Here is a 24,630-nt window from a genome sequence, read left to right as displayed (position 1 = left end):
TAGTAATTATCGAAGAATGCGAAACGAGAGGGAGATGTCAGATGTTCCATTTCCACGATTATAATTTATTATAAGCCTATTTTGGTACTTATTGGTAGTGCTGAGTGTGGCGAAAATGAGATGGAAATTAGAATGGATGGTAATTTATTTGGATAACATTGCATCTAAATGTGGAAGAACCATCGGAAAACTATTGTCTCAACTCTCAAGAGAAATTTTCGAAAGGAATTCCTTATAAAATTTAAAATTAATTTTTTCGATGACGTCGGTGACCAATACCACCTATAGTAAAAGGCCTGAGCGCTGAATCCTTATCAGCTCTGACGTCACCACAAGTAGATGACTCGATTGTGTTTACCATTTGAATTTTAACGTATGTTTAAATGGCGAATTCGTGAAATTGAGTAAAACTTTCGTTAAAAAAGTTATTTAAATTATGAAATTCAATTAATATTTGTCATAAAATGTGTTCTAGTAATGTGGTACTGATGTTTTCAATTACAGATGGTGTTGGTTTATTTGATTTGTGTACAAAAATGAATTTTTTGCGACTCGTTTGTGTTGTGTAATTTGAATGAATAGTGATGTAAACTGTAGATTAAAATGAAAATTAATGTGTACTAGTGTGTTGTACCGGAATGATGTTGTAATGAAATAAGTAGTTAGTGAACAATGCAATCGCATCAAGTTGGAGAAAAATCTACAATACAGTTTAATTTTCAAATCTACTTCTTAGACCAGCCATGCTAAAGCTGCTATGCTATGATGGATAATGGATATTAAACAAGAAATCATCAGTATCTCAAACCAATTGAAGCAGCTTTAAATTCCAAAATACTTAGGATGGATTTCAACAGGCTTAAATACAATGTTTGCAAAGAATTTCGAGAGAAATCTCCGTCATGTATGCAATGTTTGGTGATCGTTTTATATACCTTAGTCTTTGAGTTGGAGATTATGTTCGCGTATATTCGGTAATATTTACAATAATTTGTATGTGTTGTACTTCTTTGCTATATTCCTCATTGTCAGCTGTCATCCTCCAGAGTTTTTCTTGATATTCTTTTAGAAATTAGATCATAAACGAGTGTAGTTCTCATCGTTAATGATAAAAACAGTGTTGATTATGAGCTTATATTTACTTATTTTTCCATTCAAATCATTCCCTCTTGATCTCAAATTGATTATTAAGTATCAGAATGTGATTCAAAACGCAAAATAAAATGTTCTCGGTATTTATTTCGTTCTAGTGCATTAATATTTCATTCATTTCTATAGTGTTATCGGAGTACATACTGTCTATTAGTGATGACGTCACAAAACAGCGCTCAGGCCTTTTACTATAGGTGGTATTGCGGTGACCGACGCAACGTTCGTCCTCTCCTCCTCTCCTCTATCGCTGGTGATTCGAAATGCCCACCACATGTTTACCACATTTCACTCGAATCTGCAAAATGAACGACACATTTTCAAGAGTGATAACAGTCGTTGTTATCGGATGTGAATGTGAAAATCTTTTATTCAGTATTGAAAATTGAAATGATTATGTTTTATATTTCGATGGCTCGAAAGAGTAGTATTTTTGGTGTGAAAATGTTACTGTATTCTTAGTTACAAATGTTCACTAACTTCAATGGGGTCTTTAGTTTTGGATGTACTGCGAAAAGGAATTTGGTCATCTTTCACTGGAGGATGGTATTATGATCCGAGCAGTGCCACTTTTACCAATACTTTCCACCTTTATTTGTTCTTATTTTTCCTTTGTTTTCCATTTAGCGTTTATGTGGTAAGTTGGAATGTATTTTCAACGAATACGTATGTTGCGATGTTGTATTACTATACTATAATCGATGCCTCGTGTTTTTACAGTACTTACCTAGAAATGCTGTCAATTGGCTAATATACACGTCCGTTGTGGCATGTGTATTTGTGGCCATAAAGTTAATTAATATCGGCCTACATCGTATGTTCGATACTTCGGAATGTATCATAGAAGAACCCTCATCTATAGATATTACGTTAGAGTGTGATAAAAGAAAACCAAGCCAGAAGCCCGAAACGAGGTATGTGTTTTTGTCATCACGATGATGAGTAATCATCGATTCGAAGAAATACGCTCCCCAATTCCAACTATTGCGATTGTTATGCAAACAATACGTTTTGTTGTAATTTTAACAGAGGCGAAGAAGAAGGCATCGAACTGCAAGTTCTGAGCAGCGATAAAAAACGTGATAATCAAAATGAAAATAATTCTTCCTTCGGTAGTTTAGAATTCGCTGATTTCAACGCGACAGCTATTAAAGATGATGTCCAAGCCACCACCAGTGGAACCATAGGTAAAATACGAGTACACCGAACAAAGTGAACGTACTCACGCCTAAAATTACTAACGCTTATCGGTTTGATTGTTTGTAAATAACGATAACAAACCTTCGATCGGAATTTTATTCGGTTACACGATGAAAAAATGTGTAATTTTACAGATTTGAAAGTCGACGTGCATCGTAAAAATAGCTCCGATAGTAGCGATGGCACTTTTTTCCGAAGTGATAAAGTCATCGTCGTCGATGAAGTTAGCCAAGAATCTTCCAAAGAAAAAAGTAAACAACGTGGATGATATTTTGAATCAAATGAATGTTCCAGTTCTAATTACGTTTGTATTTTTTACTTCAGTTTCTAGCGTTGGCGAACAACGAATTCCCGACGTAACAAGCTCCGAAGAAGTACTCGTAGGGAAGGATTTAGATGGAAAAAATGTTAGAAAAAGGAACCTAGGCGTGAAAGAAGGCGCAGCTCAAGATGGCTCTTCTACGACAGTTGTAAGTATATCAACGTGAATTAGATCGAAAAAACTCGACAATTACTACTTCGGTATTATTTTTAGGATGTTTCGGATAATAGTCGAGGTCGTCTATCGGAAAGAAGTCGTCAGTATTCGGTTAGTGTCACATTGGGCGAAGGTAAAGAAGAGAATACCATCAACGATCCTACTCCAGCTCGATCTATGCAACTCAATTCCGAACTAGAAGCTGATTCGAACAAAAGCCCCGGTGATAAAGGTATAATTTTACTACTCAGACATTACTTCTTTTTAAAAAAATATCGTTTCTAAATCCGGCCTATACGATCATTTCGCAGGATTACTTTACTGGAAACAAAAATGGGCTAAAAATCCTCGTTATACTCATGGCCGAGTAAACGCGACAATGCCTCCGGAAATCTCCATTTCCGGTACATCGCGTCGTTCCAGTAGTCCGTTATCCATCTACACCAGCGACATCGTGTATCCGATTGCTGAGCATTCAGACGAACAACCTATTTCCAGTATTAAACGGTCTTCCGCTCATAGTGACGATGACGACGATGACGATGAAGATTACGTTCGTAGGAATAATCAAGACGATGATGATATGTATGGTGATATCGACGATGATCCTGATGTCGAAATGGATAGTAGTCATTCTCCTCTGTTGTCAGCTAAACATAATTCGTCCACTGATAACAACGGTAATCGTATTTCGGCAGCTGAATTATTCGTACTGAGTGTTTCGTTGATGATTTTATTGGTGATATTTTTTGTTACAGGATCTTCCTATAATATCGCTTCGTTTAATCGTAAGAAACGTTACGTTGATTCGTTAACGAGAAAATACAGGCATATGTTGAAGAATCGAAACGAAAGTGAAATTGATGATATGTTTACCAAATCTAATGCTCAATGCTCCGGTGATCAGAATCAAATCGAATCTTTATCGAAAGACGAAGACGAGCAAGCTGAGGATTACAATAACGAACCTCCCAGTGAAGATGGTAATGAAATGAGTCAGAATATTTAGGTATTTATGACCTGCGAGTAATCGTGATCGATTAATTGATTTTTTCGTTTTTCAATAGATGATCAGATTGCTGCTATTTTTGATTGGCTGTTTTCTCAAAATGGTAGGTGTTTCGATAATTATTAGTGGGAGGGGGACGGATAAGGATCACCTGCACCCCCTACCATTTCTCCGAGGCAACTTTTTTCTCAAAGGGGGTGTCCTAAGGAACGTTTCTAGCCCTTGTCCTCAAGCAAAAAGTGGCCCTACTTACAAAATGGCGGCCATTTTGATTGACAGGCCAACCGAAATCGCAGGTTTTGCGTTCAAACATAGGACTTGCACGAAATTTTTTAAACCGTACAAACGTAGATCGAAAGATCAGGCAAAAATTTATCACCTGCCAAAATTTCAAGTGCCAAAGTGCGTTTTTTGATTTTCGGTGAATTTTTGAAAATCAAATATAGGCCAAAAATGAGGGGAAAAATCAAAATTTTACCAGATTGACCAAGAAAGCTGAAATTTGGGATGTATCCTATTTTCGACATGCCAAATCGATTGGAAACGGTTTCAACCCGTTTTGAGCAGTTCTGGAGCCTCCAGTAGATTATTGAAACTTGAAATTTCTCCAAAATTTCATCAAACGGAGATGGAAAGCCGAAATTTACTCCACACTCCTAGTTTTGACACCCTCTGAAGACGACTTCAGGTGGGTTTAAGTCTTTTGGGAGCCTCCAGCGACTTTTTAAAATTTACTGAAGTCTCTACCAGATTTTTGAAACTCGAAATTCCCACAACGTTTTATGAAATGGAGTTGGAAAGCCGAAATTTACTCTGCAAACTAATTTCAATACGCTACGAAGCCAACTGCAGGTGGATTTCAAGTCGTTTTGGAGCCACCAGCAACTTTTTGAAAAATACTCGAGCCTCCAGTAGATTTTTGATACTTGAAATTTCCCAAAATTACATCAAATGGAGTTGGAAAGCCGACATCAACTCTTTTAATTAATTTCCATGCGCTATGAAGTCGACTGCAGGTAAATTTCAAGTCGTTTTGGAGCCTCCAGCGATTTTTTGAAAATTACTGGAGCCTCCAGTAGATTTTCGAAACTTGAAATATCCCCAAAATTTCATCAAATGGGGTTAGCAAGCCGAAAGTTACTCTGCAAACTAATGTCAATACAATGATATGAAGTCGACTGCATGGTGGTTTCAAATGGTTTTAAAGCTTTCGGCTACTTTTTCAAAATTTCAATGTTCTCCTAAAAATTCCATGAAACCTTTCAAAAAGGCATTGGAGGCTACAAAATTATATGAACCCACCTGCAGTCGACTTCATAGCGTATGGAAATTAATTTGCAGAATTAATTTCGGCTTTCCAACTCCATTTGATGAAATGTTGTTGGAATTTCGAGTTTCAAAAATTTACTGGAGGCTCCAGTAATTTTCAAAAACTTGCTGGAGGCTCCAAAACAACTTGAAATTTACCTGCAGACGACTTCACAGCGCATTGAAATTAGTTTTCAGAATTAATTTCGGCTTTCCAACTCCATTTTGATGAAATTTTGTAAGAATTTCGAGTTTCAAAAATCCGCTGGAGGCTCCAGAACTGCTCAAAACGGTTTGAAACAGTTTCCAATCGATTTGGCAGGTCGAAAATTGGGTATATCCCAAATTTCAGCTTTCTTGGTCAATCTGGTAAAATTTTGATTTTTTCCCCTCATTTTTGGCCTAAATTTGATTTTTTTAAATTCGCCAAAAATCGAAAAAGGCACTTCAGCACTTGAAATTCTGACAGGTGATAAATTTTTGCCCGATCTTTCGATCTACGTTTGTACGGTTTAAAAAATTTCGTGCAAGTCCTTTGTTGGAACGCAAAATCTGCGATTTTGGCTGACCTGTCAATCAAAATGGTCGCCATTTTGTAAGTAGGGCCACTTTTTTTTTGAGGACAAGGGCTAGAAATGTTCTTTAGGAGTCCCCCTTTAAGAAAAAAGTTGCCCAGGACGATCAGAAGGGGGGTGCAGGTGATCCTTATGCGGGTCACCCGACTATATTGATTTTTGCGAAGGATGAATTTGAAATGTAAACTTTGAAAGGTTTCTTTTGAAGTTGCTATGTTCTGATTCATTTTTTGCAAAAATTTCACGGTCTCATCATTTGATACTTTTTAGGTAACGAACGAGGTTCTACGTCGGAAAATTTAAACCGTACGCCTTCAGCCAAAGAATTAAAAACATCGAAAAAAGTCAAAAAATTAGATCCATTGGAAGCTAGAATGAAAGAATTCGAAGAACTGAAAGCTAAATATCCAAATTATTTGCATGGTTTGTGATTTCATTAAAAATTTAACGTAATACGTTCGTATTCGATACTAATCGCAACTTGTTTTATGCACCTCAGCAACCAAATCTCAGTCAAAATTCTCATCAACGCCAACTTTAGCTAGTGGTAGTGAAAAATCGCACTCGCATAGGCGCCAAAGAAGTACGTCATTCATTCAACGAGATGAAAAACATTTGTGTAATTTGTCGATAATATATCTTATCTGTTACAGGCGGAACATGTTCGCAACTCGAAATAAACTTAACGTTACCAGAGAACGAGCGTAAAAGCTCGCTCAACGAAGTAACCGGGCAATGTAGTACATCGGTTGACGTGTACACATCGACGGAAGACCAAAAATTAGAATCAGGTTGCCCTAGAACGACCGAAAGTAACGAAGCTTCTTCGTCCGGTTCAAATAATGAGTTAAGTTCGTTATTACCTTTTCCTTGCGTAACTCCTTATATAAATTCTCCTAGTTCTATGCATTTCTATCACGGTCGTCGAACTGCACTGAGATACGATAGCCGAAATAATCGTAATAGACACAGAAGACAAACGCGAAGAAGTCGATCTAGGTAGAGATTTTATTGTAATTCGTTGCGCTTCTTTCTCTCCGTCTTATTTTTATTCATTTTACATACCGCTTGGTGCATGAATCAGTCAATTGTTTTTACCACCCTCGACATCGATGCGCTTGTGGTTTTTTAAAAGGAGGCGAATATGATTTGGCGCGCGTTTATTACGTTTCTGTTTCGATTTGAATATACTAATTTGGGATTATTTTTTTTACAGTATTCGTGAAGCGTTTCCGTCAGCTTCGTCTATGCAAACCACTCATCGCGAACCGAATGATTTTACCAATTTTGTAAGGAATCTGTGCCGAAGCGAAGCGGCTGATTTGGATGGCGCGTGTACCCATATTGCTACCTCGTACGATGATACTACCGAAGGAGCTGTGCATATTTTTCAAGATGAAAATGGACAGTGGATGTCTTATACGTTTGATGAACGAGGTAGCGGCATTGCTGTGAATGTGGAAGCTATGGCACGTAGAAAAGAGACGCCTTTGAATGCCATCGAAGAACATAACAAGAATACATCGTGCGCTAGTCTCAGGTTAGTATTAATTTCGTCATCGTCGTCATCATGGTCGCACTCCTTTACAGGAGATAGGTATTACTTCCAATTATATTAGCCGGTTTCTAACGAATCTGATAGTTTCTTTCATGGTCTTACAGGGAGAATTCCCCTGATGAGTTTGTTGTTAGCAGCTCCGTCGTTTCCTCCCTCTTGTCGTTCTTCCTTGAATTTTCCCCTGTACCGCTAGCCTGAAAATACCATTTTCTCATATTTTATGTGCTAAATACTTGAGCTTTCTGTTCTTGATATTTTCTACTACCACTTTCCGCTCCTCTCCTGTTATTGCTAATACTTCTTTGTTGGTAATGAAGTCCTTCCATGAAATCAGTAGTAGCCTTTGATAGCACCACATCTCAAAAGCAGATAATTATGTACTTTCTTCTCGCATTCTGCGCTTGTGGTCCATGTTTCACAGGAATACTTCAGAACAGTCCATATGTAGCATCTCATAATTCTCTTCCTCAGATCTGGACTCGTCGTTTGATTTCCTAGCACATTGGCTAGGTTATTGAAAGCACTTTTTGCCATTCCAATCTGTGATTTAATTTCTTTATGGTCTCTACCATCATTGTTAATCAGTGCTCCCAGGTATCTGAATTGGTGTACATTTTCAATTTCTTGAGTTCCAATGTTGATTTTGACCTCTTTATTGTCACCTTTTGTAAATCTCATAACCTTGGTCTTGCCTGCATTTATTTTCATTCCATATTTTAATCCATCCAGCCCTGTTGATTCGGTTAATCATTTTCTACATCTGCGCTTCTGTCCCAGCAAGGATCACTTTGTTGTCTGTGAAACTTATTTCATTTATTTTCTTGTCGTTGATCTTGAATCCCATTTGTTTGATTTATGCTTCTCACATTATTTTTTCTACGTACATGTTGAACAACCTAGGTGAGAATGGCCATCCTTGCCTCACACCTCTCTTTATACCACATCCGTTCTCCAAGTACTCAGTTCCAATCTTGATGTTTGCGCTCTGTTCCCACTACAGGTTCTTGATTATTCGCAGGTCTTTGCCATCGATATTGTATTTCTTCAGGATCTCCAACATCCTCTCATGGTTGACAGGTTGACACCAGAGCTGAAAACTGTACTCGCTGACAGTGGGTAACCAGCTAACCACTGTACCCATATCGTAAATTCTTGCTAGTAGCGGGTAGTGAGTTGAAAAAATGTCGCACCAGTTCACATTATAATGTGTAGCGAGTTGAATGCGCAGCCTGGGTTTCGGTGTGACATCATAAACCACGCCCAATTGTCACGTGGTAGATGATTACAAGTCGGTGGGGGAGTGGCATTGTGTGACAAGTGTTGCTATGTGTGTTATGACTTATGACTCACACTGTACGAGTGTTGATAAAACCGTGTCGTTCTCTCTATACAATACTATCTGGTATCCAACTCAACTCGTTACCTGCCGTAGCGGGTTCAGCCAGTATTTTATCGGTTAACCGAGTAGCGGAACCATTTTCAGCTCTAGTTGACACCAGCAATGATTTCCCAGTTTGCATTCAGTGCTCTTTGAGACTTTGAATAATCACTTTCAGCAGGGCAATTGCATCTCTCATCCCTTTTTTCCCTACAAAACCATATTGTTCAATGTGTGGCTCATTAATGCAATGGTTCTATATTCAGAGCATTTTTGTGCGTTGTTCTTCTTTGGTATTGGTATGAAATTTACTGCTTTGATGTCCTTAGGCAGCGTATCCAGGCCCGGACCCACCCACCAAGTTACAGAGAAAATCTCGGTGGGCCGCGATGTATTTGGGCGGATGAGGTAAAAACTGGGCCGCTTAAAAAATTTCTGAATGAATTTTTATGCTCAGTGTCCTGCACTTTGAAAAATGAGAGAAAAAAATTTGGCTGATTAATTGAGGAGCCCAAAATCAGGGATGCTAAAATGACGTGTTCTTGGGTCTGGCCCTGAGTGTACCTTCATCGTATATATTTCATTTATTATCTTCAGCAGCTCCTTTTTGTACTCTGGTGTTAGATGCTTATTCAAGTCTACTGGTATGAGATCTTCTCCCACTGCTTTGTGGTGCCTCCTCTGTGGATGAAACTTCCATTTGAGCCTGACGTGTGTCATTTCCGTACTATTCTTATACATATGTACCTGATCCAGACCACTTCTGTTCCTTGATTGTCAACACAATACTTTCCATCTCTTCATCGCATATCGTACCTTGGGAGGACGGAGGAATAAAGTTACATCTAAAAAAAAAAATTGATTTTTGACATTTTTGCATTTTTGGGGTTTGTATGACCTCCCTCAACCTAAAATAACACTTTGAGTTGGGTACATTATCTAGATCTTGTAAAAAACGCAAATGGCCTAACTCAAAATCCCAACAACATTGCAAGTTGTTTGGAGTTATAAGGGTACATCTCAAAAAACTTCGCCTTTTTTGAGTAAATTTCATACATACAAAGTGTTAAAAAAAACAGTTTTGATTGTTTTGACTGTTTGTCAGATGGAAATAATTGGTTTGTACCAAATGGAATTTTTTTTTAAATTGATCACTTTTCAGAAAAATGAATTTGCACATACATAAGTATAATGAAATTTTAGTTTTTTGAGAAAAACTCAAAAACTGAGCACTCTAGAAAAAAACAAATGACATTATGTCGATTGGAAATTTAATTCTTTACAACTTTGTTGTAGTGAGATTATTTTTGTGTGCTTCCTTTCTCCTCCAGATCAATTTAAATGAAAGGTTCTAACTGAAAATGTTTTCCAAACATTGAAATATTTCCTCTTCAGGATTTTATTTTTCAAAGCGTTCTTATGCCGAATGAAGGTACGATAACAGATCTTTAAAATGAGGTGCTATTCATTCCTGACAATTATAAGTTGATGAAAATAATGAATCAAGTTTTTAAAAAAAAGAAAATCACTCTCCTGTAAAATTTCACTTTTTTGAGATGTAACCTGTAACCTTATTACTCCCAAAGTGCGATATTTGATATTCCACTTCTCCTTTTTTTGTGGGCAACCATCATCTGCTTCACTTTGGTATGCATTTCTCTAGAGTTGTGCCTTTTCTCCTGTTCTTCTATTTCTCGGCACTTCTCCTCGTACCATTTATTTTTGGCCATTCTGCGCTAATTTTGATCTTTTATCTGCGATCAGAATTTGGAGCTAACTAATATTCTGCGTTTTATTACAGAATCGATAACTGTACAACATTCGTAAACTCAAGCCTTCGCCAACCATCCCTCGAAGCAGGTCAGGCGACCACTTCATCAGCCGGCCCTTCGACCAGCTCCGCTACTCAACCAGCAGCCACCGAACAACCGTCGCATTCGCACTTGTACCAATTACGCGAACACGACAATGGAACTTACTCGCTGGGCACAGTAGATCATCCGGTGCTATTGAGCATACCGTACAATCAAACGTTCGTAAACAGCGCCTACCCTAGTCTGCGTTTCAATCCGCTGGCCAGGTTACGAATGCCTTCTCACGCACCAGTTCCTGGATCTCAGCCCGAGTTACATCTGGATTTGGCGCCTATCATGCCTCGTAGATTCGACTACATTGACGCGATCGAAGTACCGGACGACGAGAAGCAAAAAAGACGTTATTATAAGTTCAGACTGTTCCCTTTCTCGTACGTGAAAATATACTTCGATCGATTATCCTTGGACGCTTTGCTCGATTACAACGAAACGTACTGCGAGACTCTGCTGTGCATCATGTTAGCCGTAATGGTGTCCTTGTTGGGTGCTGTGATGCTGCATATGAAATACTATCACGATATACCGGCGTTTATATTTTGCTTCGTGATCGCAACGTCGCATTATTCTTTACTAAAGAGCGTCCAGCCCGACGCCGCTTCGCCCGTTCACGGTTTCAATAAAGTTGTAGCGTTTAGTAGGCCTGTCTACTTCGTGTTTTGTTGCTCGTTAATCATCGGATTGAATCATCTGCTTCAGAGTAATATCAGCTGGTCGAGTTTCAGCATTTACGAAGTGGAATTCCATATGCACGATGCGGTCAAATCAACGCATGATTTTTTATGCACCTTTATATTATTCTTCCCGGTATTCTTCACTTTAGGAATGTTCCCGCAAATTAACACCTTCCTCATGTACGTTTTCGAACAAATCGACATGCACGTGTTCGGCGGCAGCGCGGTTACATCGTTGAAGGCAGCATCGTACTGTGTGTTTCGTAGCGTTCTAGCTGTCCTGTTATTGTTCGGGTTCGCGTATGGGGCTCTGAGTGAGCCTAAATCCTCGCAGCACATATTGTTCTCGATATTCATCTCTTTACTAGTGATGTTCGCGTATCACTTGAGCAGATGTACCTGTGATCCGGCTCCTATTTGGAATATACTCGTGAAACAGTTCTGGCCTATTGATGAGATCGCCAAAGAGACTAAAGAGTTGCGAAAGTATAAAGAAAAGAAAGCCAGAGAAGATGCCAAAAATAAAAAAGCAACCGGAGCGCAGACCAAGGAGTCGAAAGACGAACAAGGTGCTAAAAAAGAACACGTGGAAGAGATCACGGTAGGACATCAGGATGGTCCGAGGTCTGGAAATGGTGAGTTGTTCGGTTACCTCTATTTTGAATACTGCGACGGAAGCAGGCTGAAGAGATCTTATGTTAATGGTGTTTTTAATTTTTCATGCGCAGTTAAAAAGAGAAATTTATTGGAAGACGATAACGATGATTTAGACGATCCTTTGCCGGCTCACGTGCAGAAGGTTGTAAATGCTCGTTTACAATCTGATTTGATTACCTCTTGCATCGCCTGCGTGTTGATATTTTCAATTCATCGAAGTACCATATTTACCAATCTTCAGCCAGAGTTGAATCCTGTAAGTTTGTAAAAATGCAAATATTTTTGCAGATTAGTTTCAGTATGAACCATTCAACGTGACTAATATATTAATGAATTACAGATAATGTGGGGTGTAGCATGCTTAATTGGTTTCCTACTTCATTACATCATGCCTCAATTACGAAAACAACTACCCTGGTTATGTATCGCCAGACCGGTTTTGAGATCCATCGAACACGAATTATTCGAAGCTCAAGCTCCTGCCACAGTTACCTGGTTTGAAAAAGTAAGCATGTGAGCTCAAAGCGAAAACTAAGCGAAGATGGCAAGTGTAACTTGACGTTAATTTTTTTTCAAGGTGTACATGTTCCTGGGATTCGTTGAAAAGAACATCATCTATCCGGTCATGTTTATTGGTTGTTTGACGTCTGAGGCTCCTCGTCTCGCGAGCAGATTGGGACCTTTGGCTAGTTCGTTGATACTGACGGTGTGCAGCTTGAAATGCCTCAGGCTTAGTTTTTCTCATCCGTCTTGTCAATACTTAATCCTCGCGTTTTCTGTATTATTTTTCCGAATGGAATGGATGTCAGAGGCATTCGTCGTCGATTATTTCCTGATCTCAATTGTTTATTATAAACTGTATGATCTCTTGTTGAAGGTGAGTGTACTTTTTGTCATCTACATAGGATAGTTAAGTTTTTTTATGTTGAAATGCTTGAAAGGTTGGGTTGGATGTTACGAGATATTTGAAGATTTTTTTTTTTTGAAAAAATCTAATGGATGAAATTATTTTAAAATTTTTACTTACTAAAATATAAACAAAAAAAAATCAAAAAATTGAATGTAGTCTTTCAATTTTTTTTCTTGATAGTCAAGTTTTATTAGCCGTACAAGGGAAGTATCCCAACCGGCTCAAAAATTTTTGAACCGGACACAGAGGAATATATACAGGACCTCAAAATACACAACCAGTCAAATTTTAGATGCAGAAATTCGTTTTTCGATTTTTGGCGAATTTTTGAAAATTCGAAGGGCTAAAAATGGAGAAAAATTAAAATTTTAACAAATTGACCTACGGAGCTAAAATTTTGTTTGTATCATATTTTCGATCTTCCTAGTCGATTGCTGATGGTTTTGTACCGTTCTGGAGCCTCCAACGGAATTTCGGATTCTTCATATTTTTTGAAAAAACACTGTTAGTACCTACATAGGGGGGAAATGAAACTCACAAGGGAACCTCTTCAGTTGTCACAATCCGATTTGAACAGGGCCGCAATTTTTGGAAAGAGCATTGTCTAAAACCCCCAAAACCAAACTTTCAGCTGCCCAAGTTGATTTTTCGATTTTTTGGCAAATTTTTGAAAATTCAAAATTGACTGTTTTTGGCGATTTATGCATTTTTCTGAAAAGTACGTATTTGATCAATAAAAATAGTCAAAATAAGTCCCAAAACTAATATTAATTACCCAAATCCAAATTTTACCATTTCCAGCCATTCTGGAGCCTCCAGCGCGATTTTTCAATTTCTCCAGAATTTTGAATTTGCTCCAGAAAGCGTGCAGATAGGCAGCTAAAAATCGAGTTGTGTATTATACTCGACCTGTTTAACGAGTTTATCTACATTTGAGCCGATTTTTGGAATTACACCTCAAGAGTGGTTTTTTGACCAGCTTTTTTCAAAATTATAAAATCCAAAAAATCAAAAGTTTCCAGTTTGTGAGAAAATTTTCAAAATTCACGCGAATCGCTGTACTCTGTCCAAAATTAACCCCCCAAATCAAAATTTCACAATTTCCAGCCATTCTGGAGCCTCCAGCGCGATTTTCAATTTCTCCAGAATTTTGAATTTGCTCCAGAAGGTGTGAATATGAAGTTGGGCAGCTAAAAATCGAGTTGTATATTACACTCGACCTGTTTAAAGAGTTTATCCACATTTGAGCCGATTTTGGGAGTGACACCGCAAGAGTGGTTTTTTGAGGGGTCATTTTCGCTCCAAAACGGCTGGAAATGGTAGAATTTGTGCTCCGGGGGTTAGTTCTTGAAGAAATACAGCGATTCGCGCAAATTTCAAAAATTTCCTCCCAAACGGTTATCTTTTGATTTTTTGGATTTTTTAATTTTGAAAAAACATCTTGCGCAGTAGGCAAGATTAACCGACTTTGCTCTGTTATACAGGAAAATAAACAAACAATTAAACAATTGGTTTTATAAACAATTTGAGGCGTGTAATTTACATACAATACCTTACTTTTCCGTTTCACGGCAAAGTCGGTAAAAAATACTGAAATTTACCAATTTACCAAAATTTACGGATTTACCAAAATTTACCAATTTACCTAAATTTACGGATTTACCAAAATTTACCAATTTACCAAAATTTACCAATTTACCAAAATTTAGCTATTTACCGAAATTTACCAATTTACCGAAATTTACCAATTTACCGAAATTTACCAATTTACCAAAATTTACCAATTTACTGAAATTTACCAATTTACTGAAATTTACCGATTTACCAAAATTTACCGATTTACCAATTTACCAATTTACCAAAATTTATCAATTTACCGAAATATACCAATTTACCAAAATTTATCAATTTACCCAAATTTACCAATTTACCAACATTTACCAATTTACCAAAAATTACCCCAGCAATTTACTAACATTTACCTCAGTAATTTACCAGACATTATCCACTAATTTACCAATTTTCCAATTTACCAAAAATTACCCCAGCAATTTACCAACATTCACTTCAGTAATTTACCAGACATTTCCTCACTAATTTACCAATTTTTTACCGAATTTTTACCGACTTTTTTAATTACCCCAGTAATTTACTGCCAAAGGTTTTTACCAATTTACCAAAAAATAACCCCAGCAATTTACGAAAATTTACCAATTGGAATACCAATTTACCAATAAAAATTACGCCATTAATTTACCAAAACAAAAATTACCCAAGCAATTTACCAAAATTTTCGACCAACTTTAATTACGAGTAATTCACCAAAAATAACTATCATTTTATTTACTAAAAATTACTATTAATTCACCAAAAAAAAAAAAAAAAAATATATCAAAATTTACTGGCTATTTACCAAAAACTTAATGTTTTTTGTTAAAACAAAAATTACACTAGAAATTTTTGAAAAATTTTGATTTTTTATGCAAAAAAACTTTGGACGGATAAAATTAACAAAAAAATTAACAAAAAAAATCGACAAAAAATTTTCTCCTCTTGACTCGCGCGGGATTCGAACACCCGACCTCCGGCGCACCAATCTGCAACCTACACACCCTAACCACCCCATCTGTTTGTTGGGGGTGAGCCGTTTGCGAGATATAAGGGTTTACACAAATTTCTGCTTATCCATAACGTTGAAACACACTTAAACGTTCATATCTCGTAAACGGCTGAATCGATTTCAACCAAATTAAAAATTTCTCTAGTTCAGTATCAAAGCAATATTTTGGCATCATCAGTTTCGACTTAAAGTTCGGAGCTTTTGAGTTCAGCGTGACACAAATTTATACATAAATTGATATATAAATAAATAAATAAATAAATATATATATATATATGTAAACTTATCTCGTTTTGCGCCATACGTCTTATCGTGATCAGCACACTCCAAAACGTCAAGAAAACCCACCCCCACCCAAATCCTCAACCATCATGACAAATACAATACCTTACTTTTCCGTTTCACGGCAAAGTCGGTAAAAAGTTGGTCAAAAAGTCAGTTTTGAGGTGTCACTCCCAAAATCGGCCCAAATGTAAATAAACTCGTTAAACAGACCGAGTATAATACACAACTCGATTTTTAGCTGCCCAACTTCATATTCACGCCTTCTGGAGCAAATTCAAAATTCTGGAGAAATTGAAAAATCGCGCTGGAGGCTCAAGAGTGGCTAGAAGTTGTGAAATTTGGATTTGGGGGGTTAGTTTTGGACAAAGTACAGCGATTCGCCTGAATTTCGAAAATTTCCACACAAATGGGAAACTTTTGATTTTTTGGATTTTTTAATTTTGAAAAAAGCTGGTCAAAAAGCCACTTTTGAGGTGTCACTCTCAAAATCGGCTCAAATGTGGATAAACTCGTTAAACAGGTCGAGTGTAATGTACAACTCGATTTTTAGCTGCCCAACTTCATATTCACACCTTCTGGAGCAAATTCAAAATTCTGGAGAAATTGAAAAATCGCGCTGGAGGCTCCAGAATGGCTGGAAATGGTGAAATTTGGATTTGGATAATTAATATTAGTTTTGGGACTTATTTTGACCATTTTTATTGATCAAATACGTACTTTTAAAAAAAAATGCATAAATCGCCAAAAATAGTCAATTTTGAATTTTCAAAAATTCGCCAAAAATCGAAAAATGAACTTGGGCAGCTGAAAATTTGGTTTCGGGGGTTTTAGACTATGCTCTTTCCAAAAATCGCGGTCCCGTTCAAATCGGATGATGACATCTCAAGAGGTTCCCTTGTCAGCATTTTCATGAGCTCGAATCTCTTTGCGATACATAATATTTTTATGCTGGTTGTAACCAATTTTCTCCTGTGATAATTTTTGGAGAAAAAATGAAATAATCAAAATCGACTGAACGCTTCAGAACGGTTTGAAACCTTCATCAATCGACTCGGGAGGTCGAAAATAGTATACAAACCAAATTTCAGTTTCTTTCCTTTGCTCATATGCAAACAACGATTTTTTTCTTATTTTCAAAAATAATCACAAGAAAAAATTTTGGATTTGAACCGGCTCAAAAAATCCGAAAATTCTCTGGAGGCTCTAGAACGGTTCGAAACCACCATCGAGAGTTCGAAAATGAGATATAAACCAAATTTTAGTTTTCTCGGTCAATTCGGTGAAATTTTGATTTTTTTCTTTTTTTAAGCTCAAATTTGAATTTTTAAAAATTTGCTAAAAATCTAAAAATGAATTCCAGCTCCTAAAATTTCAACCGGTGGTGTATTTTGAGGTCTTCTATAGATTACTCTTTGTTCGATTCAAAAAATGTTATACGAGTACGAATGGAGAAACTTTATTCGATAGAAACTATAAAAATGAATAAATCTAATTACAGATTCAATTCGTTTTAACCTACATCGCTCCGTGGCAAATAACATGGGGTTCTGCTTTTCACGCCTTCGCTCAACCATTCTCATTACCACATTCGGCTATGATGTTCGCTCAAGCTGTGCTATCCGCCTTCCTATCATCGCCTCTGTACCCATTTCTAGGTCAGTAATACCGTCGACAATGCGATTAATAGTAATCGAACAACCGCACGTTTTAATTCTGATTATTTCGTTTCATGCACTTACACAGGCAGCGCCATATTTCTAACATCTTACCCTCGTCCGGTGAAATTCTGGGAACGAGATTATAACACGAGACGAGTAGACCATTCGAATACGAAAATGGCTTCTCATCTAGAGAGAAATCTAGGAGCAGATGATAATAATTTGAATTCTATATTTTACGAACATTTAACACGGTCTTTACAAAGATCTTTATGCGGCGATTTGCTTATGGGTGAGTATAAGCGTTTTAAAAATTCTGTATATTGGTGAAAAAATATTTATAACGAAAGAATTCCATCTGATAGGTCGTTGGGGTGAAGTATCAGCAGGCGATTGCTTCATTTTAGCTTCGGATTATTTGAATTGTCTCATTCATATTGTCGAATTAGGCAATGGATTAGTCACATTTCAAATGAGAGGTTTAGAATTTCGTGGCACGTATTGTCAACAAAGAGAAGTCGAAGCTATTACCGACGGAGTCGAAGAAAATGATGGTAAGGCGATATTTTTTTTGTAAATCTGAATTCTTTCGTATTTGAAACTCACGTGTGAGTTGTGTAATATTTTCAGGATGTTGTTGCTGTAAACCTGGCCATCTTCCTTTTATGTTATCGCTAAATGCGGCTTTCAGTCAAAGATGGTTGGCTTGGGAAGTGACTACAGGAAAGTACATCTTGGAAGGATACAGTATATCGGATAATTCAGCAGCCTCCATGCTGCAAGTGTTCGATTTCAGGAAAATGTTAATCTCCTATTACGTCAAGGTATAAAATACTAAATTATTTGTAATTTACATTACCTCGAGTCGATGATTTTTAATTCTTTTTCTATTCCGAATCCGCAGAGTATTATTTATTACGCGGTGATGTCGCCGAAACTGGAAGAATGGATTAATTCGCCCGGTATAAAAGAAGCTCTGCAAACGATCAAAGATAAGGCATTCGTCGATTTAGATCCTGTATTTAATATGAATATCGACGAAGATTACGATTATCGGTATTCTGGTATAACGAAGAACAGCTTTTGCAGCGTGTACGTGAATTGGATCAGATATTGTAATAGCAGAAGAGAAAAGGTAAAGTATTCAGCATTAAAAATCGTGTTTAATATCAGGATCGAGTAATTAATTGTGAAATGTTTTACAGCCGATTGCGGATGTTGGAAAAGATTCGTCATTAGTTACCCTATGTTTCGCTCTTAGTCTGCTGGGTAGAAGAACTTTGGGCACAGCTTCGCATAATACTGCTGCCAGGTAATGAAGTTTAACCATTGATGAGGGGGTAAACATCCTAGAAGAGCTATTCATCCTGATACTAATTTTGAATTTTATTACAGCGTCGAGTTCTTTTTATACGGAGTTCATACCTTATTCAAGGGTGATTTCAGAATCGCATCTGTTCGAGACGAATGGGTGTTCTCGGATATGGAATTATTACGTAAAGTTGTCGCTCCTGCTATCAGAATGTCGTTAAAATTACATCAAGTACGTATTACTTTTTGGGGCCGGTGGGGGGGGAGGGGCGGGGGGGGGGGGTAAAATAACGTTACGAAAAAAAACAATACGATTCGAGACGTTTATTATCATTTTTTCGTAGGATCATTTTATGTCTCCCGATGAATACGAATGTTCGCCAGCGTTATTTTCGGCCATATCCTCGCATCAAGAAAATTTGGTCATTTCTCACGAAGGCGATCCGGTTTGGAGAAAAGCTGTACTTTCTGGAATGCCATCGTTGTTAGCTCTGAGGTATGTGTTTCGATAACGTTCAAACATTTTAAATATATTTTTGGAAAATTTGTGACTTGAAATTGAAAAAAAAATGAAATAAACGATGATGATCACGATTGTTTGGTTTATTTTACAGGAGAGTTATCGAAGAAGGATCAGATGATTATAAAATTATCATGCTGAATAAACGGTTCCTGAGCTTCAGAGTTATCAAAATGAATCGTGAATGTGTTCGAGGTCTTTGGGCTGGTCAACAACAAGAGTTGATTTTTTTGAGAAATTTAAATTCCGAACGAGGAAGTATCCAGAATGCAAAACAGGTTCGAAAATGAGTTGATTGAAAATACATATTTTTAAAAGTTGAATTAAAATGGTTCCGAGTTGAATTAGTTTGCCTCACTGAAAGGACATGTTATCCATTTCAAGTTGCGAAATATGGCTAGTTTTTAAAACGATTGCGATTTCCGAGCAAAACATGGTCGTTTTTGATTTTATCCTGTGGATAAAAAAAATTTACAAGTTTTGTTTCTCTCACTTCCGAAAATTGCTCACTTTTATTAAGAAAAATAACTACGTACTGTTACCCTTCCTCTTTTTCGCTAAAAATTTGGCAGTGTCAAAATCTCTCAAACTTTCAAATAAAGTGAATATTTAAAATTCGTATTTTATGGCTCAGAATTCACCTAAATAACCTCTATTCAAGAAAAAATCACACGAGTCTTCCAAGCAATATTGAACCTCCTGTAAAGAGCCCCTCAAAGTTGAAAAAATTGAAAAAAAATTGATGAAAATTTTCTACTCATTTTTAAATATACTTAAGAATTTTTTTAGGATAATAATGAAAAAAAATTGTTTTTTTTTAGGTATCTAATTTTTTGATGATTTGAGTTGATTTTTTGTTTTTTTTTTAACGTGATTCTTTTTTAATTTTCTAAATGATTTTTGAATTTGAAAAATTGTTGATTTTGAGAATATAGAATCACATTTTTTGAAAGTTTTCAAAACAATTTTCAAATTAATTTGATATTTTTTCAGTTTTTTTTTTTTTTTTTTTGGTTAAAGAAAAGTTGGGAAAATTTCGATAGTTTGACATTTTTACGTCAGAATTTCTATAAATAACTCTTATTTTCAAGGAAAAAACTTTCTGCTGTACTGCTAAGTAATTTTGGTCCCTCCGGTACGGAGCCTCCCTCCAGCCAAGTCGATTTTTTTTGTATACATTTATTTTATTTCCTGCCTGAAATCATATTTTTTTAAAACTACATACTTATTTTAAATTTTTTTGTTAGAATCCCTCTGAATAACTTCTTTGAAGAAGAAACAGCACCCAATCTCTTGAACAATCTTGTCCTCTAGGCTAAATTAAAGGGTGATAGAATTTTGAGCATTTTTTTCTGCTAAAAAAACAAAAGGAGAACGTTCTAGATTTCTGCTGAGCAATAAGAAAGAAACTTAGGTACTAAATAACAGAAAAAACTGAAATATCAACCCAAAATAAGTGCATATTTTAAACTCAAAAAATCCAAAAATCTGCTAGAGGCTCTTGGAGGGCTCAAAATTTCAGTTTTCTAAATCAATTTTATAAAATTTTTGATTTTTTGTGAAAATCGGCTCAAATTAAAATTTTTATTGCGTTGATATGAATGAATTCAAAGCTTAAATTCAGCTTCTGAAATTTGGTCTGATGATGTATTGTTATGTTCTTTTGATGTTTTTTTTTTCGAATCTAAAAAATTGTCTGCAGGATGAGGTATTAATTTTTGGATGGGGAGGGGGGGGGTTTCTTGGAGCAAAAAATACTTGAAAACTGCCCTGCCCAGATTAGAAAAAATAAATTGAATGAAGCAAATTTTTCAAAAAATTTTAATCGAGTGAGGAGAAAGTGGTTTTTAAAAGGAGAGAACATGAAATTTCGACGTGAAATTGAAATTTTTTTTGAAAAATGTTTACTTACCTCTTTTTTATTTCATGTTGTAGTTTTTTCAATTTTAGGGCTCTGCATTAGGGAGAAGGCAAAATTGCTTAAAGGACAGGGGAAGTTTTTTCTTAGAAAGGAGATTATTTGATTGGAAAAATTCTGACCAGAATCAGAAATTTAAAATTGTTAGAAAATTTATTCTGATTCTTTTTCTATTTGATTTTTCTTATTTTTTGGAGGGGGCTCTGTACGAGGCGGGCAATATTATTACTTGGAGGATCAGCGTGATTTTTCCTTGAAAAAGTTTTTTTTTTTTTTTTTAGAAAGGCTCTATCGTAGAAATTGACAAAATATAAGTCGAAATGTATTTTATTAAATTAAAAAAAAAAATGAATTATTTTATTATTTAATAACGTTTTGGACGGGGGAGGGGGATAAAAAGCGAATTTTAACTATCAAAAGTTGATTTTTCTCTTGTTCATTGGAATATCTTAATCTTGTAGGTATCCATCTTTTAAACAGAGAAGATCGATTTTGGGATATAAACCGATTGTCGAGCCCCCTTTTTACATTTTTTTGGGGGAAATATTGAATAAAGATCATTTTAATTTTCAAAAATTTGTCAAAAATCGAAAAATCTACTTCGAAAACTCAAAATTTAGTCCTGAGGGCTGAGATGTAAATGGGCTCTCTTTCTGTGAACCTAGTTTGAGTTAAATTGAAATGTAAAATTTTTAACATCATAATATTCATATTTTTGCAGGCTTTACGTAATATTATAAATTCATCGTGCGACCAACCGATCGGATACCCTATTTTTGTCTCACCGCTTACCACAAGTTACGCCGAAACAAATGCTCAGTTTACCAATTACTTCGGAGGTCCCGTCAGTATCAAATCAATCAAGAATTTCGTATTTAATTTCTGTCGAAGGTCAGTAAACCCGTCAAAATCACTGATGAATTTTATTTTTGAACTGAACAGCTTAATAAAGTACAATTTAAATTACAGAGTGAGAAAACGATGCGTTGAAGGCTGCTCCAGCGGTAGCTCAGCTCATTCTCAAGATGATGGAGGCTTCGGACATGAGGGTGTTTACTCGATGACCACGTTCAACGTCCATTCCGGTAACGCATCTCGTATTTAAATCTTAGTTTATTAAACATTTCCTCAAACTGAACCGTTTTATTTTTTCTGACATAAAATTACAGGCAGTCACCAATCAATGGAGACTTCGCTGACTGGTAGCGGTGGTACAATAACCAGAGTAAGTGCGCCGAGCAGTCTGAATAGATCGGCTCCATCTCCAGCTGGTCCTTCGAAACCAGGTTTAGTTACTTTGGCCGGATTACTCTCACCTCCCGGTAATCCAATACCGGAAAATATTAAAATAGCTGAACGTAAACCAGTCGAAAAAGAAGACGATGAGAAGGAACCTATTTTACATAGAGTCAAGGTACCGTATACATAATACAATCAATGTGCCTTTTTGTGGAATGATTTATTTCATTTTTATATTTGTTCGTAGATCATTGATCCTGGTCAGGTTCACGATGGTATCAATCAAGGTCGTTTGATCGACGTAATTTGGCCCGATGAAGTTATGAGGCAAAGAGGAGGTAGAAATTTCTGGAAGGATTGGGTCCCTGAAGCTGGCATGGAAGGACAAGTAAGACAGTTCGCGAAGAATGAATGGTGTAGAGAGTTGAACGATCGATTCGATTAACGCGTTTTATTTTCAGGTCGTTCATCGATGGATACCAAACCATCCGAATCCGAATAAAAGATCTACCTTCGATCGGACCATACTTTTGGTTAAAATCGAAGATAAATACGTTCCGATTTCGGAAAACGGCGTACAAGATTTAGGAGCCGAAGTTTAACCTAACCATTGGTTACCAAAGATGAAGTAAATGTGATTTAAAACCCGCGTGTGTGTGATGTAGATACCTACTCATGCACATCGTATAAATAATAATATAAGGTAATCGTATCAACGAATTTACAGACTGCGTGTAGCGTTTATAGCAATTTTACTATAATGGCCAAAAAGGCAGCTTTTTACACATTTACGAGTACAACGAAAATATAGTGCTTCCGCTTGAGTAAAAGAAAAAAAAAAAAGGTGGCCGGCTGTGCGCTATTTTCCATTTACATATTTAAAAGCTGACTGATTTGGCAAGTAACATTTTATCATAACGATTCTTATTTTGTGTTTTTTTTTATGATTATTATCCCAATACTTAAAATTCTCGGTTGAATTTTTGCTACTGTTTCGTGTTCTATCGGATTTGTGCACCTGTTTATGCGTTATAGTATTACTACATATGCTGGTTGTATAAGTATTTGTTTCGTTGTTTTGATTTATCGGTTCCAAGACGTACCTAAAATCGATAGCGGTGTTCATATAATATATTTAAAAAAAAAAAAAATATTTTGCATGTTTCGTGTAAATGCGCATTTATATAAGGCTTGATTTTTATTCATTATTCGATGGGTGTGTATTTTTGTGTATCGAAGGTATTTTAATTTTTTTATACGAATTAGTTTAATTTTATTATTTTTAGGTAATTTTTTTGTGATAGTAGATGAACAAAAGGAAAAAAACTAAAAGCTTTCTTTCGTATTATACCTACTTTATTACGAATATTTATCTTCCAAAAAGGAAAAAAAAACCACCAAGTTTCCAAAAAAAAAAACACAGTTGATAGTTTTTAAAATTTTAAGTTATCGTATTTAACCGCATTATTTACTGTGATGTTGAAAATTACACTGTCGAAATTTATTTTTTAATTCTCGCGTAAAAAACACTATTAAGTACATTATATTATATTGTATTTCTCTCACGCTAATTTTGTTCATCGATTAAAAAAGAAATTCTCGATTACCAAGGAATTTTTGAAAAAACATGTATTACTCAACGAGTGTATATAATATAAATTTATTGAAAAAAAATTAATTACGTATTTGTGTATGTATAATATTTATTCGAAATGAATTATACATGTTTCCTGATTATAATTTTAATCATTTAGAATTTAGAGGCTGTGCAATTTTTAATTACCTTTTCTATATAGTTTGTTCATATTATTGTAATTTTGTTTGTTTATGTTTGTTTGTTTTAAGACCTGTATTCGTACGCGATCGATGTATATCAATTTTTATTGTTTTTCGTCTTGTAAATACATTGGAATTTTGGCGTTTTTTTTTCTCTCTCTCTCTATGTGTCTATGTCTTTTATTATTCGGTGTTGAATACGATTGTTGTTTTATTTATTAAATAAATATGCAATGTACACGAGATATGTTTATTTATTTCTTTACTTTTTTTTTCAGTCTCTACTGTATTTATAACCGGGAGTCATTTTCGTTTAATTAAATGTTTATTACTAAAATTGCGTTTTTTAAATGTTGATAATCTTTTGATGGGATCTACACAACATATAAACGCATATTTTGAGAGAAGGAGGGGGAGGGGAGAGTTAGTAAATATGACTTAAAATAGGCAATGTGTAGTTTTATATTGATTTTGGCCAAGAATGTGATTTTTTGCGAAACTGACAAAATTTTAATGCTCATATTGAAAGATTAGCT

At 35.9% G+C, this 24,630-nt stretch overlaps 1 protein-coding gene across 2 annotated transcripts; it reads left to right on the top strand.

Moving 5' to 3' along the window:
- The first annotated feature begins 1,463 nt into the window (after positions 1 to 1,463).
- Positions 1,464 to 24,337, top strand: pcx (pecanex). 2 transcript variants are annotated; one of them, XM_065349146.1, is made up of 31 exons: positions 1,464 to 1,786; positions 1,870 to 2,063; positions 2,179 to 2,336; positions 2,484 to 2,600; positions 2,674 to 2,819; positions 2,885 to 3,059; positions 3,139 to 3,507; positions 3,586 to 3,810; positions 3,895 to 3,939; positions 5,990 to 6,142; positions 6,219 to 6,302; positions 6,373 to 6,718; positions 6,936 to 7,259; positions 10,457 to 11,835; positions 11,929 to 12,113; positions 12,198 to 12,362; positions 12,435 to 12,734; positions 17,171 to 17,327; positions 17,416 to 17,622; positions 17,696 to 17,884; positions 17,961 to 18,154; positions 18,235 to 18,465; positions 18,536 to 18,642; positions 18,726 to 18,873; positions 18,986 to 19,137; positions 19,256 to 19,439; positions 21,801 to 21,970; positions 22,049 to 22,164; positions 22,249 to 22,493; positions 22,566 to 22,706; positions 22,780 to 24,337. In XM_065349146.1, the coding sequence occupies exons 1-31, from the start codon at positions 1,634 to 1,636 to the stop codon at positions 22,918 to 22,920; spliced, it is 6,900 nt and encodes a 2,299-aa protein (XP_065205218.1). In that variant the 5' UTR covers positions 1,464 to 1,633; the 3' UTR covers positions 22,921 to 24,337. The 2 variants fall into 2 exon arrangements, with proteins under 2 accessions (XP_065205218.1, XP_065205219.1); XM_065349147.1 differs by having other exon boundaries at positions 1,465 to 1,786; positions 6,373 to 6,565.
- The last annotated feature ends 293 nt before the right edge of the window (positions 24,338 to 24,630 follow it).

This window comes from Planococcus citri, chromosome 2, assembly GCF_950023065.1.
Source record: "Planococcus citri chromosome 2, ihPlaCitr1.1, whole genome shotgun sequence".
NCBI lineage: Eukaryota > Metazoa > Arthropoda > Insecta > Hemiptera > Pseudococcidae > Planococcus > Planococcus citri.
Note: the sequence above shows the minus strand (reverse complement) of the source record. Positions and strands in the feature narration are given on the sequence as shown.